This window comes from Zonotrichia albicollis, chromosome 17 (genome assembly GCF_047830755.1).
Source record: "Zonotrichia albicollis isolate bZonAlb1 chromosome 17, bZonAlb1.hap1, whole genome shotgun sequence".
NCBI classification, from domain to species: Eukaryota; Metazoa; Chordata; class Aves; order Passeriformes; family Passerellidae; genus Zonotrichia; species Zonotrichia albicollis.
In genome coordinates, this window is record NC_133835.1 from 9,979,745 (window position 1) to 10,006,620 (window position 26,876).

General features: G+C 45.8%; 1 protein-coding gene across 1 annotated transcript in view; it reads right to left on the bottom strand.

Annotated features, from left to right (window-relative positions):
- Positions 1–4,465: 4,465 nt before the first annotated feature.
- Positions 4,466–26,876, bottom strand: part of COL20A1 (collagen type XX alpha 1 chain) — a 54,796-nt gene continuing 32,385 nt past the window's right edge. Inside the window, exons 22-40 of the mRNA XM_014268475.3 lie at positions 25,571–25,609; positions 23,799–23,937; positions 21,480–21,622; positions 21,036–21,145; positions 20,204–20,362; positions 18,221–18,298; positions 17,537–17,623; positions 15,362–15,415; positions 14,482–14,577; positions 13,916–13,969; positions 13,368–13,421; positions 12,994–13,047; positions 11,546–11,617; positions 10,817–10,852; positions 9,484–9,550; positions 8,484–8,672; positions 7,103–7,180; positions 6,133–6,288; positions 4,466–5,649 (exon numbers count right to left, since the gene is read on the bottom strand). Of these exons, the coding sequence (XP_014123950.2) occupies positions 5,636–5,649; positions 6,133–6,288; positions 7,103–7,180; positions 8,484–8,672; positions 9,484–9,550; positions 10,817–10,852; positions 11,546–11,617; positions 12,994–13,047; positions 13,368–13,421; positions 13,916–13,969; positions 14,482–14,577; positions 15,362–15,415; positions 17,537–17,623; positions 18,221–18,298; positions 20,204–20,362; positions 21,036–21,145; positions 21,480–21,622; positions 23,799–23,937; positions 25,571–25,609 (1,679 nt within the window). The 3' untranslated portion in view covers positions 4,466–5,635. The remainder of the gene's footprint in view (positions 5,650–6,132; positions 6,289–7,102; positions 7,181–8,483; positions 8,673–9,483; positions 9,551–10,816; positions 10,853–11,545; positions 11,618–12,993; positions 13,048–13,367; positions 13,422–13,915; positions 13,970–14,481; positions 14,578–15,361; positions 15,416–17,536; positions 17,624–18,220; positions 18,299–20,203; positions 20,363–21,035; positions 21,146–21,479; positions 21,623–23,798; positions 23,938–25,570; positions 25,610–26,876) is intronic.

Genomic DNA, 26,876 nt, shown 5'->3' on the forward strand with positions numbered 1-26,876 from the left:
CTTCTTGTGTTTCAGTCTGTCCAGCTCTGTTTGGTCTGGCACACTGTTCCCACCCTCAATGCTGGGAACAGCCCACAGCTCAGTGTCTCCCTGCTTCCTTCAGAGCTCTCAGAGGCAGAAGGGCTCATGAACATTTTACCAGTGTGTGCAGGCAGAGGCAGACATGTTCTAAAAACCCTCTAAAAGCTGCCTCAGATCCAGCCATGAGAGCACAACTCAAAACACCAGGCTGGCAGTTCTGGGATCTGAGCTTTGCTCCTCCTTCACACCCACAGCTGGGATCAGCACCCATGAGACTCTCTGGGCACTGGGAAGTTACCCTGCCCTGAATTCAGGGGAATACACACCAGGAGAGGCAGGGAGCTGCTGGGGAGCAGCACAGAAGATCCTTCAGAAGCCAGAGAAGTGAGAGCCCAGGTGGGATGTATGTCACCCCTATGTGTGGTGGCCTGGCACACGAGGCTCGTTGCTGCCACACGGCTCAGTGAGCAGCACAGAGCTGCTCAGAATTGTGACAGTAATGCTGGAACACAAACAATGGGCTTTAGTGACTTCTTTGAAATACAAGTTACTGCACTCAGCCAGAACAGCACAGGTTAAAAATCAATGCAGTGATTGGCCTGTGAGGCCTCATCTAAGAAACTACAAGTGACCTCTGTGTTCAGAGATTCAGCCAAGTGCTTAAAATCTGTTTGGCTCACCAAGAAAGCAGAGCAGCCGTGGTTTGGGCCAGCTCCACAAAGAGCTGTGCTGGCACAGCACGGGGTGGGAGGCAGGGAGGGAGATGAGGGAGCCGAGCTGCTGCTTGTTTTCAGAATGAAGAGAGACCCAGCCTTTGGAGATGCTAATTTATCCCTTTTCACAGTCAGTGAGTTTGCTTATGGCAATGAAAGGAAAACAAACAGTCGAACATCTTCAAGGTCTAGTGCATAAATGTACCAGCACAGCTGTGGTGTGTGTGCAGGGCTGTGACACAGCAGGGCTGCCTATTGCTGTCACAGCCCCACGGGGGCACAGGCTGGGCCCTCCCCAGCACCTCTGCACATTTTGACATAAGGATCGTGAAGGTGGAAGATTTCTGCCCCTGGGCACTGCTGGGTTAGGGGTATGGTATCACAGCAATGCCCAGAGCAGCTGCTCAGAGCTCTCTGCCTCCCCCTCCTCCTCCTCCTCCTCCTGAACACATGGGAATCACCAGCAGCAGGGCAGGTGGGATGCTTGGCTGGGCATGCACAGTTTTAGCAGTAAAAGCAGCAGTTTCCAGCTGGGATGGAGGCAGCAGCAGCTCCAGTCTCTGCTCACATGTCTGCTCACATCTCCCAGCAAACATAGGAGCCAAAGCCAAGCCAGGGTGTCCAGGCTGACAGAGCTGTGCTGGGCCCTAGGGGCAGCAGGGAATGGCTTGGAGGCACCAGGAGAACTGATAAAGGTTTGAGGACTGAATAAGAGCCAAATGTTCAAGGTGACATACTGGGCAGTTCAGCAGGGACAGGCACAGGCTGTCCTTTGCTCACAGCAAAGAACTCATCTCCAATTTTCACCTTTTCTGCCCAAAGTCATGGCCAGGGCACACTGTGTGAGGGGCAGTGTCTCAAGGGGAGTGTGGCACTTCAACTGCAGCAGAGCAGGACAAGAAACCCAGGGCAGAATGGCCCTGCCATGCAGGAGGGGGAGCAGGAAAAAGCTGCATTAGCACATCAGAGGTACCAGGTGTGATCAGGAGGGCTCAGGGTGTGGTTGTGTCCTTGAGGAGTCAGTGCCACTGCAGGATCATCGGGTTTGGAGGGACAAGATGAGGAGTGACAGCTGAAACCATTTCCAGAGGTGTTAGTGGTGTCTGGAGAGAAGCTGGCATAGGGCAGGTCCCTGCATCCTCTCCTTTAATGTCACATCAGTTTTCATACACTGAGAACTACGTTTCTTCACATGTTGCATAAGCAGTTCCCCAGGTTAAAGTTCAAATAAATTCTTGGTTTTGCTTCTCACGTGCCTCCTTTCAAAGTCTAAGGGGAGAAATTAGGAAACAACATCTACTGCTCTTTCTCAGGCAGGTTATTCCTATCTTAGAAGTTGTTTAGGAGGATGCTATCCCTCCATAGGATTCAGTGATCAGAAACTGGAATAAAACTGGGACATGAACCAGACTATAACTGTAGAATAATGAATAATTGTGCTATTTCAAACCCCTGGAACACAAAGAGAGGTTTTAGCATATGAAAGACTCCAGGAAAATGCATGCAGCCAGACTGTTGGCATTTGTAATGCTCCCGGCTCAGAATTGATTCCCGGGACTTGAGTGAACAAGCTGACATCAGAAAAAGAGTGAGGAAGCAAGAGTGGGACACAACAAGAGCCCTAAAATGTCTTGGAAGAGATTCAGAGCTAAGTGAATGGTTTTCAGCTTCCAGGAGGGCAAAACTAAGCTCAGAGACCCCAAAGGCATCAAAGACAGCAGATACGGATGTTGATCTTTTTCTGTTTTACTTGTGCAGGAGTGATTGAATCCTCACCATGGTGTTTGATGCTTTCCCTCCAGTACAGATCCTTGGGGCATGAATGGAACAAAACTGGCTGTAACAACCTCAGTTACCTCCATTGTTCTGTTTTTCCCTACATCTCCTTTCTCCTGCTTCCCTAATGCTCACTTTGTCCAGATCACCTTCCCAGCCACAGAGGATGCAGGGTGTTTTATCTGCAGCTGGCTGGTAGGATGAGCTGTGTAATCCCCATTTCCCCAGCATTTCCAGGGCTGATTTCCATCTCATTCCCCAATGAGCCAATCCACACAGCTTATAACACCTCCCTTTTGGAAAAGTTTCTCTAGACATTTATCAAGCAATTTGGCTCAAGGAAATTCGCTGGTGTGGAGGGAGACAGGCAGAGATGCAGATGGGAGAGGTAGGATTCATGTGCAGTCCTAAGGAAAACACCCCCATAACAGCCCCACCTGGCTCTCCCCCACTGCAGTGATGTCCATTAATGACACTTTATCCACTCCCAGGGTATCTCTGTCTTTCCAGCCCTTTAATTCTGATCCAGCCAAGCTGTTGAGTCATGGAGAAAGGCCATAACAAGCTCTGCTGCTTGTTAACAGCATTGCTGGTTACTCCAGTGGTTGTATCTTACTCCTGAGACAGAGATAACACCTCAAAAAATGCTTCTTGCAAAAATATCTATCAGTGAAAGGTCCTCAGCCCCTGCAGAATCCACCCACACCAGGTGGGTCAAACCCTCAGTGCCTAAAATCTCTCAGCAGAAAAGCTCCTTGGCTTGAGGAATTGGGTTGCAAAGCACAGGCACAGGCTCTGTGACACTACATGGACTAAATATCCTTGATTTCAAGTAAATAAAACCACTCATGGGATAAAGTTTAGGAAGATAAATGGATGAGTTATTTGTGCAGGTTGTCTCTCTCCTAATCAATAGCCCTGCTGGGGCCCAATTTTGTTAAAGTCTGACTGTTGCTGTTGGATCTGAAATAACCAGACAAAAGCAAATGTCACTGGAAATTCCACCAAAATAGATCAAATCCCAAGACAGGCAGAGAGGGGACATGAGCAATTTCCAAAAACAGTTCATAAAGAAACATAAAGGAGCTCTGTTTCAAGTCACCTGTGGTTACTAATTTTAACAGGAGGCAGAACAGCAAGTTCAGGACTGGGAATTTGGCTGCACTGGTTTAAGTCAGAAAGGAAGCAGAATAACCTGGAAATGCAGATGTTTCTCATTGTACTGCTCACCTTACCCACTTTGTGAGCATTTCATGGCAATAATTTTCTGCCCATTGCTTTCACTGGCCAGTTATCACAGCTTTGGAGTTTATATTTAGTGCTAAATTCAGAACCATTCTGAACCAACTTGCTGTAGGTTTGGCTTTGTTTTTTGGTTTTTTAATTTTTTTTTCTCCAAGGAATCTGGAAAGCACAGTTCCAAAGCTCTGACCTGTGTAAACAGAAACACTCCAACTCCCAACACCTGAGCAGGGTGTTCCTGTGCAGGTGTCTCTTCCAACACACTGTTCCTGCTGTGCTGCAACCCTCAGCTCCTCTGACCTCTCCTTTTTCTTCTGATTGTTGTCTGCAGCAACACTTCTTCTGAGCTGAAAGGTTTCAATTTTATATGTCAAGGCAACTCTGGAGAGCTGCACAGTGAACAGAAATGTTACTTCCATCAGAATGGTATTTCTATGCATTTTCCTACATTTTTCAGAGGGACTGTATGTCATAGTGAAAATATTAATTCTTGGGAGTTTCTAGAGAATGAACACACATAAAGCCAAGGACAACTTTAAATTCTTACAGGATGCACTAACCATATCTTATCTGACTTTTGTTGTAGGTTGGCTCCCACACAAGTCTGACATGTTCCAATATTCCTTTAGCAGAATTTCTTAACTCCATAGGATCTTTTCTTAATGACAAGAAGAAATAATATTTGGACTCCTTGTCTAAAAAAGTCAGTTCTCTTAAGGTAAACCTCTTTCTCCTTGGTATTGATGTGACAATCTACTCTCTAAGTGTGATGTATTTGCTGCTAAGATTTCAAAGGTTGGCTGTATGAACACCAGGCTGCCAGCCTGTATGTATCTGCAGCAATTACACATCCAGAATAAATGTGGAGGAATGTGCATGATGCTCCATTTTTTACCTGTTAACAGCTCTGAAAAATCTGTACCGATGCTTTAGGCTTAGGGTTTAATCAGAGTTCAGGAAGGTTTGTTTTTGAAGCAGGGGCAGGTTGCAGACAATGATCCAGCACAGCCTGAAGCAGTGATTGCAAAGAAGGAGGAACATTTTTATCAGTATCTGCATGGTTTGTTGCAGACACATCTCAGCTGATGGCAAGGAAGGGAGTGTAACACAACAATTACCTCCATGTTATATGGGTAAAAGCCAGACTCAGAGCTGTTCAATATTCCACCTGATAAAATGCAAAGTAGCTACTCAGCCTGCAGGAGGGAGATGTGGGAAAAGCAGCAGGGTAATCTCCAGCTCCTCTCAGCACAGGGCTGTGACTCATGTAAGGCTTTGCCTGAGCTACCAAGCCCCAGGGGAGATGAGCAGTGGTTTGTCACATCACAGTGAGGTGATCTCTGGCTGCAATGGTTGTGTACAAAACACCCCAGCGAGGAAACCATCAGCATTCTGCCAAGAGCAGAAACAGCCAAGATGGTGCTAGACTTTGTTACCTTGGCAGCCAACAGAAAATGCAGCTGTGCTCCAGTGGATTTGCTTCTTTGGTTATGAGGTGCTGCTTTTCACTGTGCTGGGGACACAGAACAACAACTGACAATAAGAAACCACAAGCGGACAAATGGGCAGAAATTATCTGTTATTTCTGAGCATTTCAATACAGTATTTCTTTTTCTTACAAGTCTGTCAGCCTGAGTGTCCAGCTGTGCCTTTTTCCTGCTGTGGGATGTGAGTTGGAGCACTGCAGTTGTGCAGACAGACAGCTCAGCCAGACACAGGCTGTGGCTGTGGAGTTTGATTGACTTGTCCATACAGAAATGATGGGGCATTAAAAAAACATAGCACATCTGCTGTTTGGTTTGCTGCTTCTTTTGGAGTTGTGGAGTTTTCTTCCAGAGATTTCCAGGGAAAAGCAATGTCTTCAGCTGCCTCCGCCCCAGCCATCAGGGGACAAAATCTGTGTGTGGAAAGGATGAGGCCACTGAGCAAATGAATAAATCAGTGTCAGGGTCTGAGAAGGAATGGCACAGAATTAATTCCTTTCCCTTGTAAACCTTTTGTTCTGTGCCAGTGAATTTCTTCATCACCCAGGTCTTTTTCCCAGTGAGCCTCCATGAAATGCAAATGTAGGAACTGAGGAATTGTCCCTCTCTCCATCCCCCATGGAAACAATTGCTGAGGACATGAAGAACTGATCCCCCATGATCCCTCCCCACCTGCTTGGCTAGTGCTGCATTATGTGTTAATCCATGAAGGAGCAGCCCATGGAGCTGGCTTTTATCCACATGGTTTGCACAGCAATCACCCTGACTGCTCTGCAGAGAAGGCTTTGCAGGACTGATGGTGCCTGAAGGATCAACAGAGGTCTCTGCTGGCTCAAGAGAAGTAATCAGAGACAGCCATAAAATCATCACTTTGCACTGACATAGCCAGGACTTACCTCTTCTATCAGCCTCATAACATCCAGAGATATCACAGCCCCCCGGCTGCCCAGGCTGCCCAGGCTGCCCTTTGGCACCAGGGAAACCTGGAGGACCAACACTCCCAGGGATGCCCTTGGGACCTGGTTTCCCCTGCACAACCTCTCCTGGTGGGCCTGCAGAAGGAGAAGCACAGAAAGCTGTAGCACATCTGCTTTAGCAGTGTAATACCTCTGCTGTATTTTCCTCCATCCTACATGGCAGGTAATTTTCTGAGCATAGTTTCCTCATTTTGGTGGATAAAGAGGATCTGCCTCTTGGAAAACCTGTTCTGGATCCCAGTACCTGAATCCCAGTATTCTTGACCTTAAGGGTGCACAGCTTGGTTAAAAATGGAACCTGGTTATGAGAACCCTAAATTCACCTACATGTTAAAGCAGAGAATCGCCTTAACCCCAGGATCCACCCCAGAATCATTGGGGTTTGTGTCTTTACATCTCAACTCTGGACAATTAAATGAAGAAGAATGTGTTTGACCACACTCTTTTGACAGTGTCTGGTTTGTTATGCCAGTGCCAAACTTCCCACAGATCCCAAGAGCAGGGATCAGGGTGGAGGAGTACACCAAATCCTCACAGATTACTCACAAACCTCATGCTCCACGAGCTGAATTTTCAGAGCTTCTATCCCCCGAGCATCTTGTCGTGCATGCAAAAAGGCAGCAAAACTAAAACTCCCTGGATGTGTCTCATGTCCTCAAAACACATCATCCCCTGGGAATGGGTACCAGAGGGAAGAAGCTGCCTGGAATAATCTCTTGCATTTTAGCAGAGAGGAAACCATTGAGGATGCTGCCAACAGGGCTGTGGTGGGAAGGTGAGTCCAGCCCCAGCACAGAGGTCCTTCAGCTGGATGATGCTTTGAATCTGAGAGCTGCTGGCCATCCCATGGCCTTGCTGGATCAATAGACAGAAGTTGGGGTCACTCTACCTGTTCTGCCTCTGGGTCCTTGGCTCCCTTCCTCGCTGGCTCCAGACATCCCTTTCTCTCCTTTGGGCCCTGGGGCACCTATTCACAGATAAGAGATAAGTGTTGCTTCACTGTATGTCTAATTTCACCCTGAATTGAGGCTCCTGCGGTCTCTCCATGACTCAAAGAGGAGTCACAACCCTTGGCAACACTGAGAAACATCCTTCTGCTTTCATTCACTCTGGGCACCTACTCTTGCTCTGACCAGCAGGGCACTGATTCCTTTGATCCAAGCAACACAGATTTGCAGCCCCAAAGGGGTGGGAATGAACATTTTTTACAGAGAAATTCAGAGCAATACTGTTTCTGCACCAGCCTGAGGGTCAGGCCCACCTCTGTGCTCTTCATGTGGATCAAAGAAATCACAAAGCTGAGCTGTCTCTTTGACCGGGTGCTGGTTAGCTAGGATTGATATTTTCCTGTTAAATTACTTGTGAAACTAGTACCTCTCAGAGAAAACAGATACATTTTGACAAAATATGATTTTTTCATTATTTTAAGATGAAAATATTTTGATCAGCCATGTCCTTCAGGTGGTTTTTCACTAGATCTGTCTTCTGCCCTCTCCTGCTTGACAGGCTGGAAAAATCTGTTGTTACTCCCTTCTCTCTGAAGTGACATTTTGATGAGCCCTGCAGATACCAGCCAAGACTGACTACTGCAGGAGGAAGGAGTTAAACAGAATATTTCCAGTTACTCTGAGGTGTTAGGACACTGCTGAAACCAATGGTTTTCTTTTTATTTTGACAGACAATTACTTGAACCACTGACAAACGTTGTCTGCAAATCCAAGCAAAACATCTTCCCACCTTTTACTCATTCATGTGCAATAACTGAGGCCACTTCAGAGATCATATTAATCCATTTCTTTAGTTATGTCTGAGTCTTTCATTGTGAAACTACTGCTCCGGAAACTTCCCCTTTGAAGATTGTTTCAGCTGCCTCATGCCTTCCATCAGCGTTTTCCAATGCTCCTCCTTTCTGCCCAAAGCTGATCTGTTCCACCACCATGTCTTCACCCAAATAACTTGTTTTTTTTGTAGCAAAAGCCTCCTGCCCCCTAAAATTAAACTCTCCGTCCCCCCAAACCTACAAATGGTGCTAAAATGGCCTTTCCTTCCATTCAAAGCTTGAAAATAGTGGGCTGCATCTTGATTCTCCCTGCTTGTTGAGATCTATAATTTGGGTGCCCCTTCCTAGAATGGAGAAGTCCAAAAGGAAAACAGCAATGAAATGAGACAATATCATGTATTATCTATACAGTGCTGCTTGAGGCACTGAGATGTTTAGTTAAAGTACCAAAGATGGAGTGAAAAGTGCATATGAACACTTCTGTCCATACCTCTCTCTCCTGGATACCCATCCTTGCCTGGCTGCCCAGGGCTGCCATTTTCTCCTCTTTCTCCACTGTTCCCAGGTGGGCCTGGAGGACCTGGTGGTCCTGGTTCTCCTGGTTTTAACCTTTCCTCCCACATGGGAACCGGCTTCCTTGCATGTTCATGTATGAATGAATCAAATTTCAACACATGAGCTGAGGAAGGCAGGAGAGAAAATAAACATTTCCTTAGCCGAGAAATTCAGAAGAGAGATAAAAATCAAAGGATTTTGTCTGAAAAGGTACTTGAAATGATCAGCTAGTGCTGAAAAGCTGTCAGTCCAAACTGAGAAAGGCAGGAGATGAAGATGGGCAGCTGAGTGATGACTTTGCTGCCTGACCTTGGACGAGGCAGTGCTTCTCTCTGCACATCACAGCACAGGAGCTTTACAAACCTGCCTCGTCTCAGGAGGAATCAGCACATATTGCTGAAAGAATAATTTATATCAAATTAGTTTCAAGCTTTTCCATTTAAGAAATAAAGGAGGCTTTGCAAAACACCAAAGGTTTTGCAAATAAATGTTTTACAGGTCTTTTCTGTGCTAATACCACCCGATAAAGCCAAAGTAGTGCTTGGAGCCTGAGATGGGACATTTGCTGGCGATGGAGCTGCTGGGATCACTGCAGCTTCAGGATGTCTCTCCTCTGCTTTTCCACTTCTGGAGAGTCATAGGATCATAGAATCACAGATGGTTTGGGTTGGAAGGGACCTTAAAGCTCATCTTGTTCCACCCCCTGCCATGGGCAGGGACACCTTCCACTATCCCAGGTTGCTCCAAGCCCTGTCCAACCTGGCCATGAACATTCCCATTTATGGGGCAGCCACAGCTTCTCTGTCCCAGGGCCTCCAAACCCTCACAAGGAACAATTTCATATCTAATATAAATCAAATCCTTCAGCTTAAAGCCACTCCCCCTTGTCCCATCACCACACGAGCAGACTCAGGAGCTGGGTTGGTTTTACTCACTCTGGATCATCCTCTCACAGGCCTGGCTAACCAGCTGGTAAATGGTGGCCAAAGACTGTGGTTCCCCCTAAAATGAATTATTAAAAAAAATTTTAAAAATGAAGTATTAATATATTTTAGAAAGGATCAATCTCATAATGCATGATAGCTTTCAGCCCATTCATTTTCTCAGCTTGAGTTCCAGAGATATTAATTACTGTGAAATGCAGCTCTATTTATTTATCAAGAAGCTCTGAAACCAGAAAATTGAAATTGGAAACATCAATAATTGCTTTTCTTCTGCACATCAAAAGGACCAGACCGAATCTAAACAATTACCAAAAAAGGGAGAGCAAATTTCACTCTCAAATTTTATCAGAAAAGATGCTAAGTCTATAACTCAATGTTCTGTGATATGTAAAACATTTAGTATGATCAGATATTACAACTTCCTATCTTTGACTCCATCTTCCATGAATATTGATTCTTACTGTATTTTGAATAAATCATATATCATGGGCCCTTCAGAAAGTTTTAGTGAAGTAGGGAAAAGCGATTAAAATGCAAAAACCTGCTTAAAAATAAACACTGACTGTGAAAATTCATGCCTAATGCACCTGCTTCCAGAACTGTTTATAAAACATACATCTCTGGCTGGATCACAGTGCAGATAATCCAGGCTTAAAAACTGCTCTGTTCAACACCCAAAGGAGGGGGAAACAAAAATTTCAGTGTAAAAAAAAAGTCTAGAAAAGGAAAAACTGGTGGGATTGGAAGGAGAATGCTCTTAAAAATTATAATTCTGAAGCATTAACTTGAGACAAAAGCACCTCATCCCTGTCCGAAGAAAAATTTGCATGTCACTCTTGGCAATGACTCCTAGAAAGTCATGGTAGTTTGATTTAACCAGAAGTCAGGATGAGAAAAACTTGAAAAACCTTTTTTCCCAACAAAAGAACCTTCCAAGGTAGTGTGGATGTCCTGGCTGCCAAGGTCTGTACTGGGGCACAGACAATGATTATGACAAATGACTCCCCTTTGGCAACACATTAAACCAGAACAAAGTGGAGCCAAGTGTGTTTGGTTTTTCCCTTCTCAGCAAAGAATAGTTTTGCATTTGCATCGCTTCTGCTTCATTACTGCAAGTGATACTAAGGAGCTCCTGACTGCTGTGGGATTATTTATACCCCAGCAGCCCAGCCTGTGCAGGTGAAAGGAAAAAAGCAATAGGTACAACCAACACTGGAGAGGTTTGGCTCATAATTGTAAGTAAAAGTTGCAATCCAGGTTATCACACCCAGTCTTTTGAGGGTATGATGCACTGACAAGATCACCCAGCATCAGAAAAACTCACTTTCTCTCCTCTTTCTCCTTTGGGACCTGGCAGTCCCTGTAGAAAAAAAAAATAAAAATAAATAAGTCTAAGGAAGGAAGAACAGAAAAAAACCAAACAAATAAATTAATGGGGGGTGTGGGTTACTTTAATGGGAGCACAATGATTGTTCCTTACACTCTTGTTGTTTCCTTGACCTCATGGCAGTGATTTTAAGAGCTTTAAGTCCATACTTAAAAGTATTAATTCATACTCAAACACTTTGTTTTTAAATAAAAGAGTAATAAATCAGTAACTGGAGCAGTGGGATAAGCACCATCAACAGGGATGCAGAAATTTCTCAGGTGCAGTCTAAGAACAGATTTCCCAGCAGGATAGGCGGTTTCTAACATCTGAGGAGAAGAAATTCCTGTGACATTTAGATCTGTGGTTTCACCTGCAAGCCCAAGGCTGGCTGCTCCAGCTCATGAGTGACTTTCTTGCTTTGTTCTAGAATCTTACACCAGAAATCTGTTTAGATTCTGTGTAGCAGGTGAATCTGCAGAGGGCAAAGGGAGCTGGGATTTGTTGAATGCTTTATCAACAGATCAGTAGCCTGGGCTTTGAATGCCCAGACATCTCCTTAAGAAGGATGAGCGTGAATTTAAACAATTTTTCAGACTCTGAGGCAGAGCTGCTGTGGGAACAGCTCATTCCCATTCAATTATTCCATGTCTTGGCCTTCATTGAGACCCAAAAGCAGAAACTTACTGTTGGCCCAACATCACCTGGAGGTCCCTTCTCACCACTGCTGCCTCGGGTGCCTGTGGCTCCTTGGAAACCCTGCAGACATTACAGATTAACAATCCAGTTATTCACTAACTTTCTTTTTCTGTTCAAGGGCTCCAGGGGCACCCCTGGTGGGAGTTCAGAGGACTCAAGCAAGGGAACAGCAGCCTCAAGTTTCCTGTCCAGCCACAAACTCACTGTTCAAAGCTCATTGTGCGTGAGTCATGCTCACATCATTTCCCATCACCATCTCAATTATGGCCAAGCCAGAAAAGCTGAGTTTTGCCAACAAACTGCAGTGTAGTTTGTACCCTACAGGCTTTTGATCTTCCATTATATATTCAGATTTAGACATAGCCTAGAGCACAACCCTCTTCTCCAGCCTCTCAATACCACATGGTTTTCTTTTTCCTTTAAAACCTGTGCTGGCCTCTAATACTTAACAACACCAGCAGCAGCTTAGAGAGTGGGAAGTGCCTTCTGTGGTCATCTCCCCTTTGTGAGCTTTCTGTGCCTTTTGGAGCCATAAAAGGAAGAAAAAAACCAGCCAAAACCAACTAGCAGAAACAACTTTGTTTTAGAATTTTCCAGCTATTACTTTTGAATTCAGTAGATATTAGCAACTTTTCTGAACAGTGAAAATGAGAAAAGTTTTCAAGGCAGCACCAGAACAGCTTTCAGAGCCTGCTCTGGAGGTGACAGTGCTTTCCTCATATTTAAAAAGCTGAGGCTCACTGCTGCCAGCTCCACATATTCCCAGGATGAACAAGTCAAAGTTATGAGCCTAATTCAACCTTGGCTCCTATAAATAACTTAGCACAACCACTGCCAAATTCCTTGTAACTCAGCAGTGAGACTCAGCTGTGAGATTCAGTTGTGAGAATCAGTAACTTTTCAGGTCCACCAGCCATCAACTAACCCCAAATTTGGTTCAATTTCCCAAGTAAAATGAAGTGTTCCTGTGGTGCCTTCCAATTAGGAGGTGTGAATCAACAGATCTTAAATTCTGCTGCCCTGGGCATGACAGAGTGCAAGCACACCCATCTACATCCAGCCCTGGCAGCAGATACTGGCAGTGATCTGGGAAACCTTTCACACTGCCTGCATCCTCCAGCTTCTGCTGATTTCAACCCAGCAAACCAAATCCCCTCAAACTCAACCAAGAGTTGGAAAACAGCAGTGTCAGGAAAGCTAACACAGCACAATGAGAATCTCCTGGCTGGCATGAAGCTTCCTCAGGACTCTCCAGAGGAAGCCAAGGATTTTCTTCTTACACTGAGGGTGGCAGGGAAAGGAGGCACCTGCCCCATGTGCCAGGTGCTCCCTGTGGTACCCTGGGAAGGGGGTTTGCCCTGACTCTCCCAGGTGAAAGCACACAAACTTTGCTGAGGAGCAGATTTCAGAGTGCATCGCTCACAGGGAGTACTCACCCTTGGTCCAGGAGGTCCTGGAGGCCCAGCTGTGCCCTCGAGTCCCCTCACCCCCTGCAAAGCAAATCCAGTCATTTGCTAACAAGAGGATTCTGAGAAACCTCACCAGCAGTGAGATGCTTTTCCATGTGCTGCTTTTAGCAGGAATTTGCTAAAATGGGTAAGAGAAGCATCTGTCCAGCAGCAAGATGGACAGAATCTGCTCAAATTTGGCCAAACCTGAAATGATCCCATTTTTTTCCCCCATAATGGCTTTGTGAAAAGACCATTCACTTCTGCACTGAGTGCACTGGGATGTTTTGAGTCTCTGCTAGGATGCTCCTAGCAGATTTTTAGGCACCCATGCACAAAATCTCAGGGATGAGGTGTTTTACCTTTGCACCTTGAAGTCCATCCCTGCCCGGAGCTCCCTGCACACCAGGAATGCCCTGTAAATCAGAAATGCTGGGTAAAGTCAGCATCTAATTATCACTGCCCTAATCCATCTTGGAACAGAGGACAGAAGAGAAAGGTCAAAGAAGAGAGAGAGTTATTCATTACATAGAGCAAAGACTGTTACCCCAGCTTTAATTCCATCATATCCAGATTCCAGATGGGTCTATCTCTCTAAAACTCAGTTTCCTTGAGAAAGTGATGGCATTCCAAAATAACAGACAGGTCCCAAGCAGACAAGAGCAACAACTTTTCAGACTTGCTTAAAGTAGTTACTTAGAAAAAAGAACAAAACCAAGCAAACCAAAAACCCACAAAAAACCCACAAAAAAACAAAAAAAAAACCCAAAAAAACCACCAAAAAACAAAACAAAAAACGAAAAAAAAAAAAAGAAAGAAAAAGAGAAAAAAAAAAGCCAAAAAAAACCCCAAAACCAAACAAGATGGGCAAATCTTTGGGACAAGTAGATGGAGTGGTGTTCACCATTACCTGCATGCCAGGGATTCCAGTGTCTCCTTTCTCTCCTTTAATTCCTGGTGGCCCCTTGGATTAAAACAGAAGCACGCAGTTGGGTGTGTGGCAGAACCCTTTAAGGCAAAGAGCATCCTGCTGCTCCACATGCATGTCCCAGGTTGTTCCTGCTCCCTGCAGTGTTCCAGGGTAATTTACAGCCACAGCATGTGCACAGGGACTCTGCCATCCCAGACATGTGGCAGCCCTTGCCACTGCTGCCTGCCAAGCAATGATGATCACTGGGAAGAGAAATGTCTGAATATTCATAGGACATCCTGAGTTGGAAGGGACCCCACTGGGCTGCTGGAAATAAAAGCCCATTAAGGGGAGTCTGGACAAAAGCAGGCTTTGGCCACAATGATGAAGTGCAGGGCTTTGTCAGCATAAACCCACTGATTGTCATTTCTCCCTCTGCAGCTGTTCAGCTGCTGGTGAGGGTGATGTAAACACATAAATCACAGCACTGACACCCATTCCTGACAGGTTCTAGCTGGGAAGAGTGAGTGAGTGACAGAAAAAGGGCAATGGAAGAGGTCACATACCACAGGGCCCTGAACTGTGATTCCTTGGGAGCCTGGAGAGCCTTGCTGGCCACTGGGACCTGCTGGTCCCACTTGTCCAGGGGGGCCTGGCTCACCCTGAAACCAAAAACAAGGAAACAATCATAGAGGAAGGGAGTGGTTGGTGACTGCTCTCCTCATGGGCTGCACTGCACAGCCTGGGTCAGCATGAGCCATCTACAGGATTCAAGACTGAACTGGGGCACTGAGGGCATCTCCAGTAACCTCAGCTGCCTTTGTGTTTTAGGTCCAGGATTTTGGTCCATCTTTCATGAGAGCAGACAGCAAAGATGCAGAGGGTGCTTAGCAGAGCACAATTCACCTTCCCAAGCAGTGATTCCTGTTATTCAAGCTGGTCAGAGAGCAAAAAGCCATGTTCTTTAGCCCATTTCTGAGATCTGTGTCCTTTCCCCAAATCCTTCCCCTGCAGCCATGCTGCTTTCCCAAATGCCATCCCAAAAATGGGACCAGTGTTCTGCTCTGGCTCTGCCCTGTGCTGATCCATGGAGCTGTGAACTCTTGCACCAGGGTTTGCTACAGTCCCAGGGCTGGGGGATTCAGCCCCAGCCACTCCTCATGCCCACCTCAGGGCTGTGTTCCCTCTCTGCCTCCCTCCTCAAGCTGCTCTGCCCCAGGTCAGGAGATCTGTCACAGCACAAAGCCTGACCCTGTCACAGCACAGCTGCTTTCAGAGGACATTGCTGACCATGTTCAGTGCATTAATTCAGCACAATCAGGCTCATCATCTCAATCTCCAAAGCCCAACTGAGCATTTAATTAATAATAAGTGATCCCATTCTCCTCTGTGTGTTGTCAGGACTCTGTTTGGTGCAGGGAGATAACCTCCAGCCTAAGGACTCACCTTGGGTCCTGGCTCCCCCTGCTCCCCCTGAGGTCCTCTCCTGCCAGGGCTGCCCTGCCAGTGGGACACAAAGAACATCATCACATTTATTGCACTGTAACCAGGAACCTGGGGGACAGAACCGTGTGCTCTTCACTGCCCCACTCTGAAAAGGGTTTCCTGCCCCACACAGCTCAAAACAAATAGAGACAAAAAGAAAATTAATTGATTTGTCCAGGAAATGTGGGAAAGGGAAGAAGCAAGTAACAGCCCAGTCCCCCTATGACCAGCATTGGGAACACAGCATTTATTCCCAGCAGAGAAGGATGAAGTTTCAACCTGTTTAACCTCCCCTCAACTCCCTCTGAGTGGATTCATGCTGGGACATCTCATATGGACATGGGAACACACTTGAGAAGGGAGAAAGGGGGTGCTCATCATAGAATTCCGCTGGGTTTTACACTCTCCACCCCAGAGAAGTGACATGCGCTGAGATCAGGAACAGACCTGGCTCTGGGAAACCTGGCTTAGCTCTAACTCTGGGTGAGGAGAAGAAACCAACCTCCTGGCATGACCTCATTTTGTGTGAATTTTTGACATCTTAATCTGAATGTTGCTATTCTTGAACCCAAAATAAACCACGTGGATTTGAATTGAGAAGCACAGGCAGGGAACTTTGGGAAAGGTGCCTTCAGAAGTGCCCAGAAACTCATTTCAGAAGCCAGCTGGATCTAGTCAGACACACTCATTAAGGACAGTGATAAATACAAGGTGGGACATGTCTTGCTAACTGGAATTTTAAAAATAGCAGTGAGTGCTGTTGTAACTGCAGCAAATTACCAAGGGTTCAGTGGTGTGAGGAGAAGGTTATGTGTCAAAACCCAATTTCCTGTAATGCTTTAAAGAGTCCTGCTCTTTAAGGAGTTGTCTGTGGAGATGCTTAAACCACAGGGCAATGCAAGCTGCTAATTATGCACTTAGGATATTGGAGCAAACTCTGACAGTGGAGTGTGCTGTTAATTAAACTTCCACTGGAATGAGCAAGTAATTACTCTGCAATGAGGCACTCTCCTTGCATAGAGCTGAACTCATAGCTAAACCACAGATCAGTGCAGGAGGTGATCTGAGACCATTTCACTTGAAAAAGGAGGCAAATGTTTCCATTTATGGTTATTTTCCAGGAGAAAAGCACCTGGAGTGGTTGAACTGAGCTGCTCTGGACAGACTGTCTGTCAGGTTTCAGCTGGCTGGTGCAAATCAAATATCCTTCCCCAGATTTTCAAAAATCAAATTTTTTAACACTTCCCAGTGTTTAACATGAATATTTTCTCCTGGGATTTAAGCCCATGACAGCTTTCCTGCATCCATAAGGGATAGGGCAGAATTTGTGCCCTTTTTCTTGTGCACACTGCAGATGTAATGGCTGTTTTCTCTTCCCCCCCATTTCTTCAGGGTTTTCTTGCAAGTGACATTCACTGAACAGAAAGGGAGCTTTGGGGACAGACAGGATAGCAAAGTCTCCCCTTTCTCTTTACACTGTCCACCCACACAGACACTCACTGGCTCCAATTTAACATGGATCCAGACAGGAAGATTTTTATAGTTTTTTGTGAGTTGTTTTTTCCTTAAATTTACAGAGAATTTCAGAGCCTCCAACCCATGAAATCTCTGCAGACACTGAGGGTGACCTGTCCTCTTCTCCTAAGAGGATTAATGTGGAACCAGGGACTGCTCAGCCTGCTCCCAGCTGCAGCTGTTGCACTGCCAACTCTCCATCTCCCCACTTCATCACCATCCAAAACCCAAAGGGAAACTCTCAGCCTGGCCCTGGAAAAGCTCCTTGAGTTAGGATGAGAGGAAATGGCCTCAAGTTGCACATGGGGAGGTTTAGATTAGACATGAGGATAAAACTTCACCAAAAGGGTTGTCACAGGCTGCTCAGGGCAGGGGTGGGATCACCATTTCTGCAGGGATTTAAAAGTGTAGATGTGGCTCTTGGGGATGTGGTTTAGAGCTGGGTTTGGCAGCCCTGATTAATGAGTGGACTCGATGATTTTTAGGATCTTTTCCAACCTGAACAATTTTGTGATTCTTAAACCCCACAGAGCCCCAGGAGCGTTACCCAATGCCCAACATGCCACAAAAAATGAAGGAAGAGTAGCACCTGCAATACACTGGAGGGGAGGGTGGACTTACAGGGGGCCCTGGGGGTCCTGGCAAGCCTGGGTGCCCAGAAGTGCAGGAACAGGCAGGAGCCAAGGTAGGGCAGGTGTCCTCGTCCCTCTGAAATGAAATCAAGCCAAAACCAGTCATGAGCAGCTGCACAGCAAGAGCAGGATGGCTCACAAGTACAACACTCAGTGTTTCAAAATTCAATCTTTTACTTGAAAAAAAGCAGAATTTTTTTTCTACTCCACTGAGAGATTTTTGTGAGCAATCGAGTGCTTTATTTTTTCTGTTGAATAACAAATGTAGGAAAAAAATTGAGCCAGCCCTGCCTGCAATGTGCAAAACACATATTGGAAGGTAATTTTCTCCTTTCTACATATTTATACACCCCATACAGCAGGTGTCTTTGTGGAGAAGTGAAAGGAAGAGTGGGGGATGTTGTGCCTCAGGGCTGAGGTGGCAGCAAAGCTCTAGGACTGTCAGGGCAGGAAAAATATGCATTGCACCAGGATTGGAAGTTTTCACTCTTTTTGAAACAAACATAGTTTTGTTTGCTTCACCAAGAAACACGCCGATGTTATTCCCAAGAGGAAAAAAATTCTTTCCCTCTTAAGTCTATCAAAATAATTTCCAGTGTCACTACAGTGCCATGGACTTGTCCCACCCTCCCCAGCTTGCTGTCAATGGGCAGAGCAGTGCCCCTTGCCTTACCAGTGCAGGGAGATCACAGCATCTGTCCTGCTCTGCCCCCACACTGCTGCACAAGAGCTGCAGAGACTGCAGCTGGAACTGGGGGGAAAAAAGAGAGAGTTTGATAACAAACTGCCATTGGCTCCCACCACCCATCCCCAAATTTCATTAAGTTCAAGCGATAAAAATAATCTTCAGGGATGATTTGGCAGGAATCTTCTGTGTGATCCCAATTATAACTGTACCCCAAAAAAGCCACAACCTGAGAGCTACCCTCAGACTGAGTGTTCCACAAGTCCTCAGGTCTCTGTCTTGCTGAGCAAGTCAACAAAGCAGCTTCACATCACGCCTCCAATTTACTCACAGCCCTGCAATAGCAGCAGGTTCTCAACTAATTGGGCTTCAGCAGCACCAGAATGTGAAAGCAAACTTTGATTTGCTCCCCTTGGGGGCATGGGGAGAAGGGGAAATGTGGCAGCAGCATTTCCCAGGGCAGGGATGTGATTCCCCTCCCCAGAAACCCCAACCGCTCTCTCACTGCCTCCCTCGCAACAGCCACATCTTCCCATTCTGATTAACAAAAAAGCACACACTGCACAAAGCCAAACAAAATAATGAGGCAGAGATTAATTTTTCTTGCCTTGACACCATTTCTCATCTTTTTTTTTTTTCTTTTTTTTTTCTTTCACTCCATGCATTTAACAAGGAGAGAGCTGTACAGCCCAGGGAGGGTTACTGATACAGATGAGCCCTGCAGATCAAGTGGCATTTAAAGATTTCTTAAATTAAATAAGGTTCCATGATAACCAATAATGAGGCACTCTGTCTTCTCAAGGACAGCAGAGCTGTGGAAGATGTGAAATGTTGCTGTGCTTGAAAGGCAGTGGGAGTAGGGATGGCACAAGGCTGTTTATTATTTGGCCAGAGCTGTCTAGCTGAGCTGCTAGCAGAGAGAATTTGGGAGGGACAAGGAAAGCACAGATTCCTGCCTTGATGGCCACAGGTTTTGATCAAATTATCAGAGGATTTCTTTAGGAAACAAGTAAATACTGATTGAACACACTGTCCCCTGGTTTGTTACACAGCAGATCCCATTTCTTACTGGCAATTCCACTTTTTTCCAGGTGTATCCCAGACCTCTGCCTCTCAGTTTGCAATCAGGGATGCACATGGGACAAAGTGGTTTTATGGTGCTGCTTTGAGGCAAGGGGAGCTATAAATCACCTGATGAGGCATTTTCCCTGGATTTCTAGATATAAAAGCAGGGCCAAGGAGCAAGATCTTCACATCAGTGGTGAATGATTTGCTACAGCCCCACTAGAGCCTTGTGAGTGATGAACTTGCAACTGATTCTGCACATAATTAACACTCCTGCTTTGGGGAGTGAGAGTGGAACAGACAGACAGAAGAAGGGTGGTTTTTCCCTGAGGACTGTGCACAGGCCAGGACACTGAGTGCACACATCCCTTTTGCTGTCCCCTGGCAGCGAGCAGCTCCCTGCAGAGCTGTGTGGAGCAGTGAGGATACACCCACAGGGCAGCACTCCCTGATGGGTTGGGATTTTTTCCCAAATAGAAGCTGATAAAGAGCCTCTCTACTGGAGATTATTTTCCCCTCATTTGTATTCGGATAGACAAATCCAAACACACTGGAGACTGAGGCACACCCAGCTCTGCTGCCTCCAGCCACCAGCATTTCCCAGCATCGCTCTGTGTGGGCTGATGTGCCCAAGTTTCCTTGCAGAAGCAATTCCCAAACCCTTCTCCTGCTTCAGCATCCCAGGGCAGGAGCTGTGCTGCCCCAGCCCCGGGGGATGCAGCCAGCAGAAAGCTCATATGGGATACACTCCCATCACAGTCCCCACACCAAGGCACGAGGGACAGAAACGCTCTCCCAGTGCTGGGAAAGCTCATTGAGCAGCCCAGCAGTGTGGGGAGGAGCTCAGATGAGGGTGATGAGGCACTCCTGCCCATTGCCACCCCAGCCAGCACATCCAGCACTCACGGGCACGGAGCCGCTCCGGGGCCCTCTGGTGCGCGTCACCTTGCCCAGCATGATGAAGCCAGCCGTGGAGATGCTGCCCAGGGTGTTGAGGGGCTTCTCTCCTGTTTTCTTACAGTCCACGTAGAGCTTGACCTTGGAGTGGCTCACAGCCACGTGCACCTGGGCAGCAGGAGGACAAAGCCATGTTGGAGCTCCGTGGAGAGATAAGGGGTCTCCTATTGACAGTAACACCTTCTGCCCCATCCCCAGCCCGCTGCTGGCACACCTGGGGTGTTTTTAATGAGTGAGCGGATGGAGGGGGCTCAGGAGTAAGGTTTAGTATGTGCTTTCCCTTGTTGATGCCCTCACCTCTCCTTGGGAGAAGCCTTGCTGGAGGTGAGTAATGAACCTGCCCACAGATACCCACAGAAAGAGCTCGTTGCTCATTTGAGTGCAATCCCTTTGCTATAAGGACATAGAAAGCCAAATCCCCACCCTATTATGAGTGATAAAGTAGCTTTCTCACAAGGCTGGATTCCCTTTTCCTTTCAACCAAAACTAAATGGTTACCAAAATTCTAAAAAACCTAATTATTTTTCAATTTTTCCTGATTATAACGACAAGAGTTTTTGGAGTATGGGGGAAAAGAGAAAAATCAATATGTGTAAATCATTTTTTGATCATGAGATCCACCTGAATTCTTTACAGTTATGAATTTCAGCATATCTAAGAGGTTGGCCACTTCCCTGACAACCAGGATGCAAAGCAGTTGGATGATCACCCCTCAGTTTGAATGATACTCCCTGACCAGAGTAAGATCATGAGCCAAAATTCTCCCTCTCTCGATAAGGACCTTATGAAAGCTCCCATAAAATATCTTCTTCACTTCCTGCTCATCAAAGGAGACTTCCTGTAGATCACCCTTGTAGTCGTGATTGAAATAGGTCAAGGATTTCTTACTGGCTGCAGGGAAGATAGGACAAATAACAGCTTAGAAATTGATTTCACACATATATGCAGCAGTAAAGAATTAGCCTTAAACACGGTGGAAGATTTCCTATGTTATCCAGTAGTACTTCTAAACAATATGTAAAAATAAAGAATATGCTCCAAGCAGAATAAAAATAAAAACATGTCTTCCAAATGCACTGATTTAAATGTGAGGTTGGCAGCCACAACAAACCTTCCCAAGAAACTGCTGCTGAGTATGGAAACCATCAAAACATTCCAGGTGAGCCCTGCTGCTTGCAAGATGTATGAAGCACCCGAATTTCATGTATTTAGCAAGGAATCTTACGGTCCAGGTTAACGCCCAGGAGAGGCTGGAAGTCCTCATCCGTGACCTGCCACACGGCAAAGGGCTCCTTGGGTGTGTCGGGCAGCAGGCGCAGCAGGACCACGATGGTGTGCTCAGGTGGGATGGCAAACAGGTGGACGTCACTGCAACGGCACAAAGCAAGGGAACATTGGTGATTTAAACCCCCAGAAACATCCTGCAGCTTCATCCCAGTGTTTGCTAGGCACGGGGGCTGCCAAAGATTCACAGAATGACCAGGTTGGAAGAGACCTTCAAGATCATCGAGTCCATCCCAGCCCAAACATCTCAACTAAACCCTGGCACCCAGTGCCACATCCAGGCTTTGTTAAACACACCCAAGGATGGTGACTCCACCACATTCCTGGGCAGCCCATTCCAGAAATTTATCACCCTTTCTGTAAAAACTTTTTCCTAATATCCAACCCATATTTCCCTTGATGCAGCTTGAGACACTGTCCTCTGGTTCTGTCAGTGCTGGCTGGAGAAAGAGACCAACCCCACCTGACTACAACCACCCTTCAGAAAATTGTAGAGAGTGATCAGGTCACCTCTGAGTCTCCTTTTCTCCAGTCTAAACACCCCCAGCTCCCTCAGTGGTTCCTCACAGGGTTTGTGTTCCAAGCCCCTCACCAGTCTCGTTGCCTCCTCTGGACACACTCGAGCATCTCAACATCCTTCCCTGAGGGGCCAGAACTGGACTGGCTTTGCTCCCAGGAGATGATGATGATGATATGAACAGAAGGAGCCTGGACCTGCTGTGCCTGGACAGCTCTGTGGTGAGTGATGAGCCCTCGTGGGGCTTCTCCTGGTGCCTGGGGGATGCTCAGCTGGAGCAGCTGGTGTCAATCCATCACTGCCAGAGCTGCCTCAGGGAATGCCAAGCCCACAGCCAGTGCAGCCCCAATGCTTTTGAGATGAGAGCTCAGTGGAGGCTTAAAAAACATCCCTGCCAGGTTCCAAAGCACTCCCCCAGGTCTCCTCTTCAAGGAGGAATGGTTGCCATATATCATGGGGTAAATCTTTAAACCTTGGCACAAAACTCTTGGCTTAGGGATGTGGTTTAGTGGCAGACCTGGCAGCATTAGGGTAATAGTTGGACTCGTGGTTCTCCCAGCTTAAATGATTCTAAATTATCCTAAATCAGTGTAAATGCCCTTCAGGGATAAGCACTGAGCCCACAGCAAAGCCCCCTCTGGGTCCCCCCATCCCAGCTGCAGGATTTAGGCTCAGCAACAGTGAGAGGATACAAGGCAATAAGGGAAGGTCAAATTGGTTTGCCTGAAACACGCCTGTAATCTGAAACAGGACACATTGGCACGGCATAAACACAGCCCATCAGGCATCTTTTTAGGACTGATTCAAAAATAATAATAGAAGATTTTTTCTTTCTCACTCAGTTTCTGAAGGGATAGTGTCCTTGAAAGGCATCTATAAGAGCTGAACAAAAGGATTTGCCCATCATTTCCTGAGTATTTAGACCAAACGGTTCTCTGAATCTCCCCCACTCTGTTTACTCTAAGAAGCTTTGCCTCTTTAACTAAGATTAAGCAGAGTCAGTGGCTCAGTAATTAGGCTTTAAACAAAGTAGCAATGAATGTCAGGAGTCAGATCATTCCTGATTCATAATCATAAAAAAGGAATGAGGTCACAGGATCTGCCTGGCCTGCTTGGGACCCTGTGGAGAAGCTTCATATGCAACGGAATGAGGTCAAGCCACAAGCCAGAGCTAATGGTTATTCCCTCTCATCAGCGCAGCCCAGGCTGCAGAGAGCAGCTACAAGAGTGATATTTTCTAAAGCAAAGATCTCTCTCCAAACCAGAGATATTTGGGAGAAGGGATTGAAGATGAAAATGTGACCTCAAACTGCCATCCCTGAAATGCAGGTGGCTGTGGACAGAATACCTAAAGACTGGTGCAGTGTCCATACGTGACATGATCCTCATGTCCATCACAGCAAATAAAAAGCTGGAAAAAAGTGATTCTGTAGAAACCAAAAACAGTACTGTGAAAGTGTTTGGCTGTACGAATGTATAATAAATACTATTGTGTCCCCTTAATTTCTACATGACAACTCATCTTGAGGAAAGCCAGGGGTTTATTTATTAATACATTAAGTAAAAAACCCTCTGGCTATTTTTTCAATCTACCAATGGTTTGATTTAGCTAATCGTATTTATCATTTCATTTGGAAATTGCCAGCAGGGCTGCACCATTCCTCCCCAGAATGACCTTCCTTTGCTGTGCACAGGGCATGAGGCTGAGGATGAGGATGGCAAGAGCCAGAGCTGTGCTCTCACCTGGTCCTCTGGGTGAGCTGAATGTCCCTGAACAGGGTGAAGGTGCGGGAGCCGCTGAACACAAAGGGCTCCATGGCCACGCCCTTAATGGAGGAATATTCCTTCTCTACCAAGCCAAAAACTTCCATCATATCAAATCCTGGAACAAAGGGGAACAGAGAAATCAGTGGTTAGGCAGCATTGCAAAAGAAGTGTGTTTGAAGAGCAGGTTGAATTAGCACAGAGAAGGCAGCAGGAGAAAATGCCCTGCATGGCACAGCACCAGCTCGAGTGTACCCCTCAAATGGCAGCCAAGGAAAAGAAGGCTGTGTGCACATTTCTTGTAATCTTTTCCTCTTGAAGGAGAGTGGGCAAAAGATGGAGGCTTTCACAATTGTGTTTTCAAAGCTTCAGGATGAAAAAAACCCCAATGAGAAAGATGTTACTCCAACGATTTCTTCCTTTCAACTACACACAAAGTATTATCTTCAAAAGGCATGGAATCAGTCCAGTAATTGCTAGCAGGGAGAGAAAATGATTTCTAGTCTGAAAGGCCTTATGTGTAAGAGACAGAAAAAAATTGGAAAAAAAAATTAAACTACAAACTTTTCCATTTCTCTCTATTTTCAGGAGACACCCATGGCTGACCTGCCTTGTGTGGGCTACAGAGATTCTCCTCTGACACCTCTGACATCTTCTCTGGCTCATGCAGCTTAATTTCTCTCCCCCAGCTCATCATTAAAGCGCCAAGTCATTTTCATTTCAGTTTTCTCTTCAGTCAGACAAGATCTCACTGTTTGGATTCTGTTTGAGTTTATCAGAGTTTGCAGCAGACTGGGATGAAGGAGATGGTTCCTTCTTGAGCAAATGGAAGGGCTTCATTTTAGTGTGGTGGTTTCAGCTTGGATTCCCTCACCCCTTCACCATTCACAGTCTTCTGCAGTTTCTTGGCTTGAGTTTTTGTTTCGCCTGGGGGTTGGCCCAGGGTGCTTTTATTTCGTTATTTTTTCATATCCCAGCAGTACAAGGGAGTTTGCCAAAATAAATGACCTACTTGAGGGCCATTTATCTCTGGTATGGAGCTTCTGACACTGAGACTCCTTTTAAAATGCACAGGAAGAGAAGGCTTGAGTCACAGTTAAAACATATTGAAATATAATCCCATTATTATCACAGAGTCATAGAACAGCTTGAGTTGGAAGGGACCTTAAAGATAATCTAGGTCCATGGAGCAACCAGACCTGAGAATCCAGTTCTTCAGTCTCACCTGTAACTCAGAACTCTCTGGGAAGGAGCTGATACCCCTTTCTAAGCAGAATTCACTGCTTTCTCAGGAAGCAACACTTGCCACAAACCCATCAGCATGAACAGCTCTCATGGCTCAGGCAGAAATTCTTGCCCCCAAAATTTGTGCAGCCTGAGTGCAGAGACCTCCTCTGGCTCTGGAGGATGCACAGGGGATCCCAGGAACTGCTGAGAGGTTTGGAGTTTGATAGTCTGAGGAGCCTTTGTGAGACAGGAATTCAAATTCTGCTGGAATTCTTCAAGGGCTGTTTGAAGCTTCACCTCCTTAAGGCTGGTGAAAATCCTGGTGTTAAGCACTAACAACTCAGGTGCTGCAAAATAGTCTTCTACCTGATAAAAGACATGTTCCAATTTTGGTTCTCACACTTCTCCCCTTTTCCTTGGGACATTTGCGCCACACTCAGCTCTTGCATATGTCCCCAAATCAAGAGCAGGCAGTGTTTTCAGTTACAGCCCAGCAGCACCAGGGCTTGGATCTGCTACTGTACCTCTTATGGAACCTTCTCTGGAGGTGATGGTGGGGCAGGCTGTGAGAACAGAACAAAAGGGGAAATCTATTAGAGGGGAAAAAAACAGCAGGGGATTATGGCAGCAAAATGAACACAGTTCCTTTAGAGAGAGCAAAGGAAAAACATAGCAAAATTTAGAATATCCAGCTCCATTCAGAGCTTGGACTTTAACCTTGTTTATATAAATATATGGAGAAGGAGAGAATTGATTTTTATGCAGACATAAAAGTTGTTTGCTGGCTTGCCTGTCACCAAAATAAAAATAGTGTCTTTCATCATCAAACATCTCCGTGATCACTTTCTTTTGACTAACTCAGCTGGCACCTGATGATATGCAATACAAGAGAGCATCATTTTGGCAAGTTTTTTTTTAAAAACAGACATGAAAACATTTCATTTTCTTTTAACAGTGCCTTAGTAATGTGGTAAAATAAAGATATACGCAGTTTCAAATTTTGTACCTGCAATTAAAAATACACACAGCAAAAAAATGTATCTCAACTTGAGAATCTGGCTTTTGATTTCTTTCAGAAAACACAGAGAGTTTTAAAATTTTTTGTAGTTTGTCTTTCAGAAATCCTTTTGATGAATCCTTTGAGATGCTGCAGGATAAAAAGGAAGACCAGGGAAGAGATGGGGATGTGAAGGTGGAACATGAGGCACCAGGGCTGTGAGCACTCTGTTTAAAGGCTCAGGTAAAGGGGTGGTTTAGAAAACAGCTCATGAATGCTACTTTCAATCATCTGCTGCCACGTAAATCCCAGGCCATGGGTGCCAGATGGAGCTGGGACAAAGGGAATGCTTGACGCAAAATGAGAAATGTCCCTGAAAACCAAGGACACTTGACAGGACGGGCTGTCTCACAAGGGGTTTACTCATTCATCAGGATAATAGAATCTAAGAGATCATTGTACTGAGGCTGCAGCATGGCCTTGCCTTTCTTGCATCAATGCCATTTCCTACCTCAGCAGCAGCCTAACTCTTGTAAAATGTGCAAGGCATTTAAAGGAGGTGACTTGTTTCCTCCAAAAGACATGAGATTCCTAAGCCTGTAAGAGGTTCAATCCCATTCCTCATGTGGAAGAAAAAGCACCCAAACCTATGGCTACAGGACCATTAAAGCCAGGACTTAAACCACAAAAACTTACAAGGTGCTGTGACCTCTGTTGTTCCAACTGATGCTTAATTTTTTATGTACCATAATTCCTGTAGAACTGAGTGTAAAACTGTGGAAGGGATCTATGGAAATCCATTAAAAATCAATTTCTGAAACGTGAGCCTTGCA